Source organism: Lissotriton helveticus, chromosome 6, assembly GCF_964261635.1.
Source record: "Lissotriton helveticus chromosome 6, aLisHel1.1, whole genome shotgun sequence".
Lineage (NCBI taxonomy): Eukaryota > Metazoa > Chordata > Amphibia > Caudata > Salamandridae > Lissotriton > Lissotriton helveticus.
The window spans coordinates 1,099,514,077-1,099,528,807 of record NC_136067.1 but is presented as its reverse complement, the minus strand read 5'-3'; the positions used below and the strand labels follow the sequence as shown (position 1 = coordinate 1,099,528,807).

At 48.1% G+C, this 14,731-nt stretch overlaps 1 protein-coding gene across 1 annotated transcript in view; it reads right to left on the bottom strand.

Moving 5' to 3' along the window:
• The window catches only part of LTBP1 (latent transforming growth factor beta binding protein 1), a 1,223,697-nt gene that overhangs the window by 355,328 nt on the left and 853,638 nt on the right, over window positions 1-14,731 (bottom strand). The window contains exon 14 of the mRNA XM_078648754.1: window positions 3,106-3,199. Within this exon, the coding sequence (XP_078504880.1) occupies window positions 3,106-3,199 (94 nt within the window). The remainder of the gene's footprint in view (window positions 1-3,105; window positions 3,200-14,731) is intronic.

The window sequence follows — 14,731 nt, the reverse complement described above, 5'->3', positions numbered from 1 at the left end:
AGATGGGATCAAATTGATACCTATGACTTAGGCCCAGGAGAAGTCGGGTTACAGAGTTTTGAATAAGTTATAGGCTGTTGAGTCGTGGAGAGCTGCGTACCCAAAATACTTTTTTCATTGGTCACTGATTAGCAGCGTCACTGATGAGTGGGGTCTCGTTCACAGCCAGCAGTAAATCATTTATTGTGATTTTTCTGCAAATGTATTGGCTACGAGCAAAGATTACCAAGACTCACTTGCAGAGTGTGAGTGAAAAAGCAGGAGCACCCCGTATGCAGCAAACCTTATAGTTGGTTTTCTTTGGCATTTAGAAATGAAGTAAACAACAGAGCTGTGGGTAAGTGATAAAACCTGTGAGTGTCAACAGTGAGAGCTGACTTTCACAAAGTGTGCATTCCTTTTGCCTCCTTGGTGGCCCAAGAGGGCTAATGTAACTCGAAACCAACGAGAAAATAAAAACATGGTAATAACATATTACCACATATTAGTACATTGGAATGTTGGGAGCTCCATTGAAAACGATGGAGTGCTCTGGGCTTTTAATGGCAGGTGGAAGCCCGGAGCTTCAACATTCCAATGCTTTCCTTTCACAGCTGTTGCTGTGAACAAAGGCCTCATAGAGCCCCAGGGGAATTCATCGGGTTCTGTGAGGCCTTTGCTTTACAAATTAGAAAAGTTTGCCCTCTAGGGGCGGAATGTTCTAATAGCCTTAGAGCCCTCTGTAGTGTGCATTAATGGCCCTCGCCTTCGATTCTGGCCATTAACGCTGAAGCAGGCCTTTAATGGCCGGTAGAGCCTGCTAGATATATTTTAAAAAACACAACAATGGTGCATGTTCCAATCTGTACTAGTTAAAAGAAGGAAGTGAAATCAACGTTTCTTTTAACTGGGGGAAGTAAATTGAGCTGGCTCTTAAATGGCAATATTAGATGTATTTTCAGTGTGCCTTGCAGATCTTTACCTGCCAGGGAAATGTTAAAAGGCAGTAATATCACAAGCCAAGAAAAACTTCTAGAGAATTGAAGCTGTGGACAATTACTATGAATAGTTCTGTGAAGTATTTCAATTATAAAGACAACCACTCTACTTGTGCTCTTCAATTTATCCTGTCTTCCGAACAATTTAAAGAGTTGCGGGGGTTTCTGTGGGTAGAATTGAGAAGATTGCCCAAAACATCAGCAAGCGTCTGAAACCTATAGAAGAAGAATATCCACTTAGGCCAAACTTATAAGAGAATATTAAAGACAAAGTATTTGTAACCCCGGCCAAAAAATAAGATCCTGTTTGAATTACAGGAGTTACAGGAGATCTCAATAAATGAGTGTTTGAATCTGTTGCATGAATCTGATAAAAGGAGGTCGAAACTCCTGCCTTTAGATCATAATTGGGGGGTGGGCTGAAGAGTTCCTGCTGATCATCACACACGATTCCTATCTCACTTGACATGTGATTTATCTTAGACTCTGTAAAACAAGCCTTGGTAAACCCTGGCTGAAAATAACCACAGTGGATCCTGCCACAAGTAATACTCGCTAACCAGATTTTAATCAGCCACTTCTTTTGGGGAGCTTGAATACAAAATCCCCAGAATTCCGTAATATTTCAACTCAGGTGATTGACAACGAGGGTTCCAGACTGGTTTGCCCCAAAAAGTTGGCCTCGTCTGACATTTTTACACCCAATTTGGCTAGGCTTGCTGATGCTGCTCATGCCTGCAACATAATTCAAAATCGCTGACCACCCTCTAATATTGGACCGGTGATCCCTGAATATGGATAAGGGAATTAAATATTGGAGAACCTCAATGAAAGTCACTTCTAATCTATTCTTACAGTGATCTATCAGTATAATGCTTAAAATGCGTACCACTAGATATTAGAATTTGAAAAAAACTGCACATCAGACTATGGAATAAATTGGCATGAAAAACTTACTGAGGCAACTTCTTATAACCTAGGCCATTATAAAATTGGTTTAGCATGTCTTACAAGTGATTCGCAAAGAACTGACTGTCCGAAATGTAGGAGGGTTTTATTGGGAGCCCTGAGGTCTAGTGGATCGCACACTGATGGCAAGAAATGAAGAGATACTGACAATATGCTAATTGGTCTTACATTACCATAAACTAATATCCCTCGTAGTGAACATACACGGAATACATCTTTGTTAGCGGCAGCGAAATACTGAGATGCTTTAACATAGATGATATACTATGAAAAGCCATTAACAAACGTATGTGTCTAAAGAGACAAATTTGATGAAGTATGAAACCCTTTCCCATGACATTAAACATAACCATAGTTTGCAGGACAATGGTATAGTCCGTAGACCTGACATATATATATATATATATATATATTTTTTTTTTTAAAGGTTTTTATCTGTCACTGAAATTTTATCGCACAAGGCGTCGTTCCAAAGTAAAAAGAAGAAAAGAAACAAGGGGTCAGAAGACGGAATTGTTTGTGAACGGCGATTTTTCTAGTGTACTTAGATGTTATGCACCTCAATTTAAAGAATAAATATTCATAAAAAGCCAAAGCAAAAAATAATAATGTTAATACAATAATTTCCCAATGTGCCATTCTGGCTTTAGGGAACAGGAGAGGTAAATATATTACTGGTTAAGTGTTTCTCATACTGCCACCTCTTTATTTAGTATCAGCCAGTGGGAGGTGGATAGACCAGGAGCTGAGCTCCAGGGTCCAACTGAAGAGCACTTGGTTCTCTGGATTAAAGCAAGCCAAGGAGCAGGCAGACTTCACAGGAAGGGTCTCATCTGCTGGCAAAGGCTGTTTCTGTTTACCATGAACATGTGCATAATGTCACCCTCCAGTTCCTTTTCAGGTACCACCAGCCACCAGATGGAAATCAACAAACAAACCCTAGGATCCAATCACATACCCACCCGCAGAGTAAAAGTGTTTACAATAGTGACACGTCAAGTATACGCTCTCACCCAGGTTTTTACTTCCCTTCTGTGCATGCGGAGAGGGTGATTTGCAGTGGATAAAACCACACGTATCTAGGGCGTAGTTAATAAAACAGCAGGCAACCCATCACAAACTTGCTTGCAGTCCATCTGAAAAGGATTGGTTCGGTTACCTGGTTGCAGGTTGATCGTTGAAATTTCGGGTGAAAGATGAGGCTGACCAGATTCGAATGGAACTCTTACTTGGTCATCCAGAGATACTAGTTCCTGCATGAAAAACGGATAAAAAAATCTGGTTTAGTACACCCTACTGTCAACGTCTGATATTAATGTAATAGGGTCCCACCACCTCTCCCCTTTCAGCCACCGATTCATTGATCTTTTTCAATCCGTTTCAGTATTCCTTCTGCAAAGGCCCAGCAGCAAAGGGATGCTGGTTACACAATCATCCTTTAGTCCCCACCCCTCCTCTCCTGGCCCTCTCTGTACTGTTTTTTAAATGTTGTTTTCTGAATTTGCATAATGCTACTGGGCTGTTCACTTCTCTCTATTTGCACTGCCTACTCACACATACTTCACTGTCTTAATTTACCACTCAAAAATGTCCGTCCACCATCTTGGAACTGTAAATTTGATTTGATTTGATTTGATTTATAGATTTGTAAAGCGCACGTATGCCCAAAGGGGTAAATTAACAATAAAGTATAACTAAAAACATCATCACAAGTTGGCAACTACACGAGTACACATGTGTATGCACCAGCAATAGCCTGGGGGTTATTTTTTTGTTACACGTTGAATAAAAAAATTCCAAGATGACCACACGTGCAAACACGTGCCACGTGCATGCGGCCGCATGGGCAGACATCTTGTAATAATTATTTTGCAGCTGTAAAAAAGCAGTCCCAAATGTCTACTATGTGAGCTCAAGCACAGTGGCCCTCTGAAAAAATATGCGCATTGGCAAAGCCAATAGCTCTGCGCCCGCATTTGAAACTGAAACATATGGATTTGTTATCGCTTGTAAGTTACATGATTGCTGCTGCTGACCTCCTGCCATTCATCTTCTGTTTTGTGAGGATGGAGTGGGAATAACTTTTTGGAAGGACATTTACGACTATGTGCAACTATATTAAAGGATATACCTTGAACCTGCGGCGTGGCGCGGGTTGCCAGCGCCAGTGGCAAGGCAAGTATCTTTCCACTTTTCTTTTAAAATTTTGCGCCACTAAGAATGCCACTGAGCCCCAAAAAATTTTCCTAAGAATGTTGCGCCCTGGGCAACCGCCCCTGTGACACCACCCACCCACGCCACTGCCTCGAACTACACGGATCTGTATACATGGATGTTCAGTGATTTCAGTCCTGCACAGCAAATGTTCATAGACTTAGAGCAACTACTGCTTTTTTAACATAACATGGAATTTGTGGACCTTTGTCACCTTTGGTGCCCCCGTTATGAGAGCTATGGTCTGAGCTTTTCCATCCATTTGTTATCAGAATAGAGGATGAAAAGTTCGCCCTCAGTAAAGTTTTTGATTCTTATAACACCTACTTAAAAGAAACAGGGTCCATTCTTAAAACATCAGTACAGGTGGCAACCTGTATAAAGAGAGGGATAACTTTCGTTTTCAGGTTTGTCTGCAAACTTGCAAAAAAGAAAGGATGCTTGGAGAAAGGGGATTGGGTAAAGCTCTCTCCCTAGCCCATTCGACAGGAGGGGATTAATGGGTGAGGCATGGGGGGGACCAAGGCACAGAGCGTAGAGGGAAGGCAGCCTCTGCCTTTCTCGGCGCACATAGGAGCAGTTTCCAATCGATTTACCCGGCCTACCTATCTTCAATGTAAGCAGCGAGTCTTTGTGTTAATTGCTGTATAGTAGGTAGGTTTACCTTGTGACTTTCGTTGTTGTAGGTTGTTAGAATGCCTGGCTTTCGGCAAGGCACGTTTGGGGATGGGAATGATGGGAATTTTGGACTGTTTGTACTGTAATGTCCTATTACTTTCGGTAATCTTCATTACTCCGGGTCCCGCAGTCCTCGACACCTTCATTAACTAAATGAGATATATTCTATTTCGCTGACAGAAAAAAAAAAGAAGAAGGAATGCTGGACCTACCCTCTTCCTCCTGCTGGGAATACATAAGCGTACAGGTCCCGGCATTCCCTCTGAAATACCAAGCGAAGGATGAAGGCCGGCAGTCCAGGAGGGAGGGAGGGAACCCATGAAGGTGTCGAGGACTACGGGACCCGGAGTAATGAAGATTACCGAAAGTAATAGGACATTACCCCCAGGTACCTCCATCCTCGACACCTTCATTAACTAAATGAGACATACCAAAGCAAACCACGGCATTCATCCCAAAAAAACACAACAAGCCACCAGGACAGCAAGGAAACCCAGAGATTTATTGCGAAAAACAGAAATCATGGGCGAACACAAACCAACACCCCCAAAGCAAAACTGCCCTCATCACCCAGCAAATTGAGAAGGCGGTAATGCCTGATGAAAGTATTGGAAGAAGCGGCCGCCCTACAAATCTCAGAGAGAGGGACACCCCGGACCCCAGCACAAGAGGCCGCTACACCCCTCGTAAAACGACCCTGAACACCCACCGGAGGCGGGGACCCAGAAAGAGAGTAGGCCAAGAAAATAACTTGTTTCAGCCAGCGACCAATAGACAGAGAGGAAGCCCTACGCCCACAGGAAGCAGCCCCAAAGGAGACAAACAGGGAATCAGTCACACGAAAGGCCGCCGTGCGCTCAAGATAAACGCGCAAAGCCTTGCACACATTCAACAAGGACCAACAGGGACCACCCGGGGAATCCAGAACAGAGCCCAATGCAGGTAAGACCAACTCCTGGCACCTGTGAAACTGAGAAGCGACCTTAGACACGAAGGACGAATCAAGGCGAAGCACCACCCCACCCGCCGAAAAGGACAAGAAAGGCTCACACGCCATCAAGGCCCCCAACTCGCCAAGGCGACGAGCAGAGGTGATGGCCACCAGAAACACAACCTTCAAGGTAACAAACTTCAAATCCACCTCCGACAAAGGCTCAAAAGGAGGACCAATCAAAGCTCGAAGGACCAAGGGCAAATCCCACAGGGGAAAAGAAGGCCTCGAAACCAGACGAGAAAGGGAAAAGCCGCGGAGCAGACGAGAGACCAAGTCCTCACCATCAGAAAGGTTACCCCACGTGGAACGAAAAGCCCGAACAGCCGCCCACTGAGCACGCAAAGTGGACACAGACCAACCTTTCTCGAAACCTTTCCACAAAAATTGAAGCAAAGTCTGCAAAGAACAGTGCAAAGGGGAAATGCTCAACGCTGAACACCAATGACTGAAGTTACCCCAATGCCGATCATAAGACCTGAGGGTAGAAGGCCGACGGGAACCCTGAAGAGCCACCGCTAAATGATCCGGGAAACCTCGCCGCCGCCACCCCTGCCTCTCAACCTCCACACCGAAAGCCGCAACCGGAGAAGAGACAGGGATGGGGAGGACCGCAGGGGAGATGGGGACAGGGGGAGAAACCAAGGGCCCCGCACAGCAGGAAGACAAACCGTCGGAAACCACGACCTCCGAGGCCAAAAGGGCAGAACCACAATCACCTCCTGATCTTCCAGACACAGGCGGGACAGAAACCGGGGAATCAGCGCCAGAGGAGGAAAGGCATAGAGCAGGCGGGATGGCCAAGGGACCGACAGGGCATTCACCCCCCAACAACCCTCCTGCAGAAACCGGGAGCAGAAGCGGGGAAGCTGCGCATTGTGCCGGGAGGCAAAGAGGTCCAGAAAGGAACGCCCAAACCTCCCGCACACAAGCCGAAACGCACCCCGGGTGAGAGACAACTCCAGAGGACCCAGAAAGCAGTGACTCAGGACATCCGCCGCACAGTTGTCCACCTCCCTGAGATGAATCGCAGTCAGAGACAGCAGATGACCCTCTGCCCAACAGAACAGGTGAACCACCACCGCGTTCAAGGAGGCCGAACGAACCCCCCTTGATGATTGAGATAGGCCACCGACACCATATTGTCCGACCTCACCAAAACGTTCCTGCCGAGCAACAGGTCCCGAAACCCCATCACAGCACGGGACACAGCAGTCAACTCCCGCCAGTTGGAAGACCGTCGGCTCTCCAGGAGGGATTAACGACCCTTAAGGGAACGGGACCCCAATTTCGCCCCCCACCCCAAGGCACTGGCATTCATCGTCAAGACCAGCGAAGGAGAAGGCTGTAAAGGTAGACCCAGAGACAGATGGACCCACGCCAACCACCAAAGAAGAGTAGGGAGGATCATAGGAGATACTGGCAGAAGAAATTCCAAGTCGCGGGACAACGGATTCCAGTGAGACAGAAGGAACCCCCACATGGGGCGCAGGTGAAAACGAGCCCAGGCCACCGTAAAGACAGTCGCTGCCATCAGACCCATAAGACATAACCAGAGGCGCACCGGAAAGGTACCCCCCGCCCGGAAACGCCGAGCAAGGGACACCAGAGTCACAATCCGTGGATCGGGCAGGAACACACGGTTGAGATCAATGCGAAACCGAGCCCCAATGAACACCAGGTCCTGAGATGGAGTCAGCTGGCACTTGGGCAAGTTGATCAGAAACCCGTGCCGATGCAAAGCAGAACACACCAACTCCCTGGCCTCCAACAACAGGACCCGAGAGGGAGCATGGATCAACCAATCGTCACGGTAGGGATACACCATCACCCCCTGAAGATGGAGCCAGGCGACCAAGGGAGCCACCACCTTCGTGAAGACCCTCGGGGCAGAACGAAGACCGAAGGGCAAAACCTGAAACTGATAGTGACGTCCCTGAACACAAAACCTCAGGAAGCGACAGGACCGAGGATGCACCGGGACAGGGTAATATGCGTCCTGAAGATCCAGGGTACACATGAAGTGACCTGGAAGCATCAAAGGAATCACCCTCTGCAAGGTCTCCATGCGAAAGGGAACCCGCAACACCCAACGGTTCATAACCTTCAAATCCAGCACCAGGCGGAAACCCCCCGTAATCTTGGGCACCAGAAAGATCAGGGAATAGAAGCCCGACCCCACCTCCGAAGGAGGAACCTCCTGAACGGCACCCTTCAGAAGAAGATCTGCCACCCCTTGAGAAAGGTAGGCCCTCCTGGAACGGCAAGCAGGCCAGGGAGTCGGGCGGAGGCCGGAATCTGGAGGGGGAACAGAAAACTCCACCACGTACTCCACTCGAAGAACATCCAACACCCAGGCGTCGGAACAGGACTGAACCCAGGCATCCAGGAAGAAGTGCAGCCGCCCTCCTACCAACAACACAGGAACCACAGCCAAAGAGTCAGGAGAGAGGTTTAGCGGGAGGAGGGGACCTAGCCTTACGATCCCTACCCCGGCCAGAAGCAAACCTCCTATGGCCCAAACTGCCTATGATAGGAAGGACGAAAGAAAGATTTTGCCTTAGAAGGGGCAGCAGCAGCAGCAGTAGCAGAACCTTTAAAAGAAGAAGAGTGTTTCTTCTCCTTAAACAACTTATGCAATTTGGTCTCCAACTCCCCCCCCCCAAACAGCATAGAGCCCTGGAAGGGCAAACGCAAGGCACAAGCTTTCTGCACAAGAGTCAGTCTTCCAGTCCTGAAGCACAAGACTGCGACGAGCCGCCACACAAGCACCACCAGAAAGTGCAACTGTACGCACCACATCAAAAGATACATCCGACAGAAGCTCCACCTGACATTCAATGTGCTCAAGAAGACCGGAACAGTCAGTGGCATCATCCATCGATTGATAGAGAGACTTAATGTCAGACAGCAGGGACTGCGAAACATAAGTCCAATAAACACCGGCCCTCAAGGCCAGGTGGGAACCAGAATAAACCTTCCTGAGAGCAACACCAGCCTTCTTGTCCACCGGATCCTTCAGCACGGCGTCCTCCGCCAAAGAAGTGCGACCCACCAAACTAGCCACAAAGGAGTCAATAGGGATCGAATCCGGGAGCTCAGTATCCATCTCCTGTAGGGGATAAAGGCGAGTCATAAATCGCGGTACCAAAATGCGATCCGGATAAGCCCATTCCCTCTTCAGGACATCTTTATTAACACCTTGAATGCTATGGGGATTTTTCTCCTGTGCTGGGATTCTACAGATACCACTTTACATGACGAGCTGGGCTCGTCATCAGCGTAGCAGGAGGCTACTGCATGACGAGCCCAGCTCGTCATGAGCGTCAAAGGGGTTAAAGGGATGCACTGGGACATCAACAGTGGCAGAACTCTGGAGCTGTCACAGCACAGAACCCCCAGAGGTACTAGGAGCAGCCTCATCCGTGAATCCCATGTTCTCCTTCACATGTTTCAAGATGCCAGGCAGTGCGTCTTTGTCAATGTATTTCCCCTTCAGGTCAGAGTCCCCAGCCTAGGCAGACTCATCACCAGAAGACACAGAGGAATCCGGAGCCGCAGCCGGCCCTTTGCGGCGGGCCCCACCATCACCCATTTCTGTAATGGTCTCCCTGATTAAGCGCTCCAAGCGCGCATCCCCACCCCCACCGCGGTGCCTGGACCGGGCAGGAGACGGAGAGCGAGAGTCACTGGAAGAAGAGGATCTCTCCCTATGACGCCTCTTCCTAGAACTTTTTCCCATCACGAAGAAGGAAGAAGACCAATAGCACACTCGACAAAAACAGCAAGAACCAGAAGAACACCAAAACCGCTATGCGGTGCTCACCCACTGCCCCGGTTTTTAAACCGTCCAAAAACCGCCGGGACAGAAGTGCCTGACCCTCCTCAAGACGGAAGTCAGGCAGCGGCAAAACCGGAAGCCGTCATGGAGTCCAGCCAATCCGGAGCCACGAAGGAGGCCACGCCCCCCACTAAGCCCGGCAGACCAGGAGGGGCGGCCATCGGGCAAACGCTGGGCCCACGCGGTCCAAACATCCACACGCGGCCTGGAGAAGCGTCCAGTGCAGCCCCCGCCACTCCTCCCAAGCCCGGCAGGGAGGGAGAGACAATCCAAAATCTGAGGGAACGAAGCCCCCAGAAGTAAGTCCAGCGCAGGAGCGTCATAGCTCCTCGCGCTTCAACACATCCTGTCAGAATGACAGAAAAAAGAACAGAGGGAATGCTGGGACCTGTACGCATATGTAGTCCCGGCGGGAGGGGGAGGGTAGGTCCAGCATTCCTTCTTCTTTTTTTTTCTGTCAGCGAGATAGAATATATCTCATTTAGTTAATGAAGGTGTCGAGGACGGAGGGACCTGGGGGTAATTGCTGCTAGTGAGACATATCTTTAATTGGGTGAGCAGTCTGGGGTTAACTTCCAGCGGGGGAACTAAAGTGGAAGTAAAAGTGACTTGAGGATGGTTGAGTATAGTAAGGCATAGACAGTTGTTAACTTGTAAAAAAAAATAAGTACCGGGGCTCTCGTCAGGAGGCATCTTGCACTAGCCCATTGCTCCTATTAGAACAGCCTATAACAGAACCAACTACTAACTATGAAACCCTACAAGTGAGGAGATGATGTGGCGTAGTGAGCAGAGCTGCTGACTTTGATGCTGGGGAATTAAGTTCCAATCTTGGCGTCGTCTCAATATCCGGCCATTCTGGGCAAATCATTTAATCTCCCCTGCCTACCATAGTTATTATAGTTCTCCAGTTGGGCCATTCCTTTCGAGGAAGACCATCTTCCCAGTAACCACACACAGTGGTATGATAAAAGGGGGATAACATAGACATTTCTGTGATGCCAAGTGTGTGAGAGTTGTTGGTGCACAAATACCATGTCAGCATCGCTCACTCCTCACACAAATGAGGAACGTCTTGGGTCCCCTTGGGCATGTATCATTCAACACAAGAGCTAAGAACGTGCTCTTCCATTGGCTGGTGCACATTCGGGAACACTGCCAGGGTGGCCCACAACTTATGTTGGAGCGGGCGCGAGGAAATACGATATACCGGGGGACGCGCTCCTTGGCAGCAGACCTGGCCGTGAGGGGAACGGCTCACCTACTTAGCTGCCCGGCCTTTTACAACAGTTCCCAGATGAAGGAATTTTAAAGTGGTGTATCACCCAATTGAGAACGATTCTAATGACGTATCTTATTTATAGCTCGAATTTATTGTTATACTGGTTTGTTGTTTCCAAGAATTGACCTCCTTTAGCAGCGAAGAGAAAACTCTGACCTCTCAAATTTGGACTGATGACTTGCTCACACATATTGCACATGCACTTTGAATTGTTAATACTGTTTCCATCTTTGATTGATACAGCGACCTACATGAACAGACCTCCCATTTATTTTTATTTATTTATTTAGTAGAGTTTTATATAGCGCGAACTAGACCCGAACCGAATCAGGTATCAAAGCGCTTTACATAGCACAAGTAAATTATTATTATTTTTTTTCTCCATTTTTTAGGCACTCCATTTTTAAGTGATTTGCCCAGAATCACAGGAGGTTTTGGCGTCGTTACCGAGACTCGAACCCAGATCCCCGGGTCTGCGGTCGAGCGCCTTAGCCGTTAGGCCAACTCCTCTCCTTTATTGAGCCGCTACTACAGATTGCACTATATTTCATATTGCTGCAGGTTACACCTGGGTATGTTTTAATCAACTGTTTGTACCCGATCTTATTTCTTTCGCTTTTTTTATCTTGATTTTAAAGCGAATGAATTGTATGTTATTTTACATGTGCTTTTAAGGTCAAATTGGCCGAAATAAAGTTATTCATGAATTGACTTGATATATCTATAGTGAGACTTTTGCTCTGTGTGTCCTCAGTAGTGCAGCTGACTTCAGCCTTAGTAGAGGTCCAATGGCTCTTGCCAGGATAGAATGCAGTCTTTGACTGCAGCCTCCCCATGTACTATTCCTAAAACTCCCTTCAGACCCGGGTGTGCATCTGCTACAAAGCAACATTGGGTCTGGGTCTAAAACATTTATTTTGACCTAGCTGTTGCTTAGGTGTGATTTTTTTTTAACAGTGACAGATTCAGTATTAATGAAATGTTATCATCAGCAATTGTATATACATTAGTGAAAAACATGGCAGATTGTTAACAAATGTTATTTTCGGAATAGGGATGAGGACGAGTGATGCCAGATGTTCAGGGCCTGGAGATGACGTCACTAATTACGCAGTCATAATTTTGTGGCTTCACAAACGTACAATTAGATTTTCCACACCATTTATACACATCTTATCATACAAAAAAAACTTGAGGTCATACAAAAAAAAACTTGAGGTGAACGGATAAATGCAGAGCAAAATATCCCCCAATCACCCCAATTTTTCAGCGGATTGTGCAGAAAGTGCTGAATGGTCATTCTCGATAGGAAGAACTATTTTGTTTTGCTCACAGTACTCCATCTATGACATCATTGCAACTGTAGAGGTAAAAAATGACAGCATTAACCATGAAAACAATCCACTTGAAAGCGATGATGGACTCTGTCAACACAAAGAAAGGAATAAAAAGCTGAATATGAGCAGGGTGAGATGTAGGGAATAGTTATCAATAGTTATCAAATTAGGCCTTGCTATCTTTCTTGTTTCTTAGCTCACTCGGGGAAGGAACATCCCTCAGTATCAATACTTTCAAAGGCGATTAATGCGCGGCGCATAGCCCCACCTGACCTTGTATCATACATTCTCATAATAGTGTGCCTCCCAAGGTACAATGGTAACCCATCAATGTATGAGTGTGTTTAGTAGGCATTAGACAGTTCCATTTAAATAGAACGATTTTCAATTCCAAGTTGGTATAGGACACTAAGGCCAAGAGACTTATAATTTACTTTGGAACTTCCACTCATTATGTAAGTACTTCTGTAAAATATATTTCTACCAATGAGTCGGTTCTAGTAAAGAGGCAAGTTAGTCCCAGACTCTCGATTCTGTTGCACGTTCAGGGACATATTATCAAGGAACGGCGTTAGAATTATCGCCAGAAAACTGCCACTAAAGCGGCAATAATGGGCTTGATAATACGCCCTTGAGAATTCCCATAGAAGCCCATGTTCTGCTGTGAACATGGGCTTCTATGGGAATTCTCAATGCCCAGCTGACCACCTTCATCGAAGAGAACGCCATCCTCGACTCCTCCCAGTCCGGATTCCGCAGCAACCACAGCACCGAGAAGCCCTCTTCGCTGCCACTGACGACATCGGCATGCTACTCAACCAGGGCCACACCGCGGCCCTCATCCTACTAGACCTCTCCGCAGCCTTTGACACGTCTCACACCATACTCTCACAGCCAGACTCCACGACGCCGGTATACGAGGAACCACCTTTGACTGGATTCGCTCCTTTCTCTCTGTCAGAACCCAAAGGATCAGACTCTCTCCCTTCCTCTCCGAACCTACAGAGACCAACTGTGGAGTACCCCAAGGATCCTCGCTCATTCGTACGCTCTTCAACATTTACATGGCCCCCTCGCCACCATCATCAGACTGCATGGGCTCAGCATAAAATCGTACGCCGACAACACCCAGCTCATCCTCTCTCTCAAGAAGAACCCTGAAGACACCAGACTCAGCTTCCAAGAAGGAATGAAAGACATAGCAGCCTGGATGAGCGACAGCTGCCTAAAACTGAACTAGGAGAAGACAGAGGTACTCATCCTTGGACCCTCCCCCACTGTGTGGGGCAGCTCCTGGTGGCCCCCTGCACCCCAACAGACCACGCCCGGAATCTCGGCATCATCCTAGACTCCTCCCTCACCCTGATCCGCCAGATCAACGAAGTCGCCTCCACCTGCTTCAACACCCACTGCATCCTCCGCAAGACCTTCAAGTGGATCCCCCCTGAATGCAAAAAGACAGTCACCCACGCACTCATAGCCAGCAGACTGGACTACGGTAACACCCTCTACGCCAGAATCAACTAGATCCTGATACACAAGCTCCAAACCATCCAGAACACTGCAGCCAGACTCATCCTCCTACCACCACGACACAAGCGCATGACCCAGCACCTACGAGTCCTCCACTGGCTCCCCGTCGAGAAGAGAGTAACCTTCAAGCTACTCTCCCACCCCTACAAATCCCTCCAAAACATCAGACCCAAATACCTCAATGAAAGAGTCTCCTTCCACGTGCCCACAAGGAACCTCCGCTCCGCCGACCTCACCCTGGCAGAGACCCCACGCATCCGGAGAACCAGAGCAGGTAGAAGAGCCTTCTCCTACATCGCAGCAAAAACCTGGAACGAGCTCCCAGTCAACATCAGACGCTCCCCCACACTGCACACCTTCAGGAAGTGCTTCAAGACCTGGCTCTTCGACTGATCCGGAACTGCACCCCCACTCCCAGCACCTTGAGTCCCTCACAGGTGAGTAGCGCGCTTTACAAACCCCTGATGGATTGAAAAAGGGGGGAAAAGGCAGTTTTTAAAATCGACTCTAGTGGGACTCGAACCCACAACCTTTGAATGTCTCCACCAAGTCACTAGAAGTCCAATGCGCTATCCATTGCCAAAAAGGCAGCTTCACCGCCGCGTCCAGAGCATTAGCGTGGCAAGGTCCAGGGAGCGAGCACAGCAACAAGTTTGTCGGAGGCAGCCAAGAGAGGGAAACCAGGTAACTATGTGGGGATGCACTCCCCTTTTATCCTGTCCTGGCTGCCCCTGCGACCACCCAGGCGCCCCCCTCATCCCCACCGGCCAATCACCTATTGCGGGTGTCCTTGCCCTCGAACATTAAAAATTGCGACACCACCATTAGCACCTCCAGGCACCGGTCCGAACTGTCCCGCACCTGTCTTGGGGGCTCGCCATCAGCTGGTGTTGCCCCCCTGGGCCAATA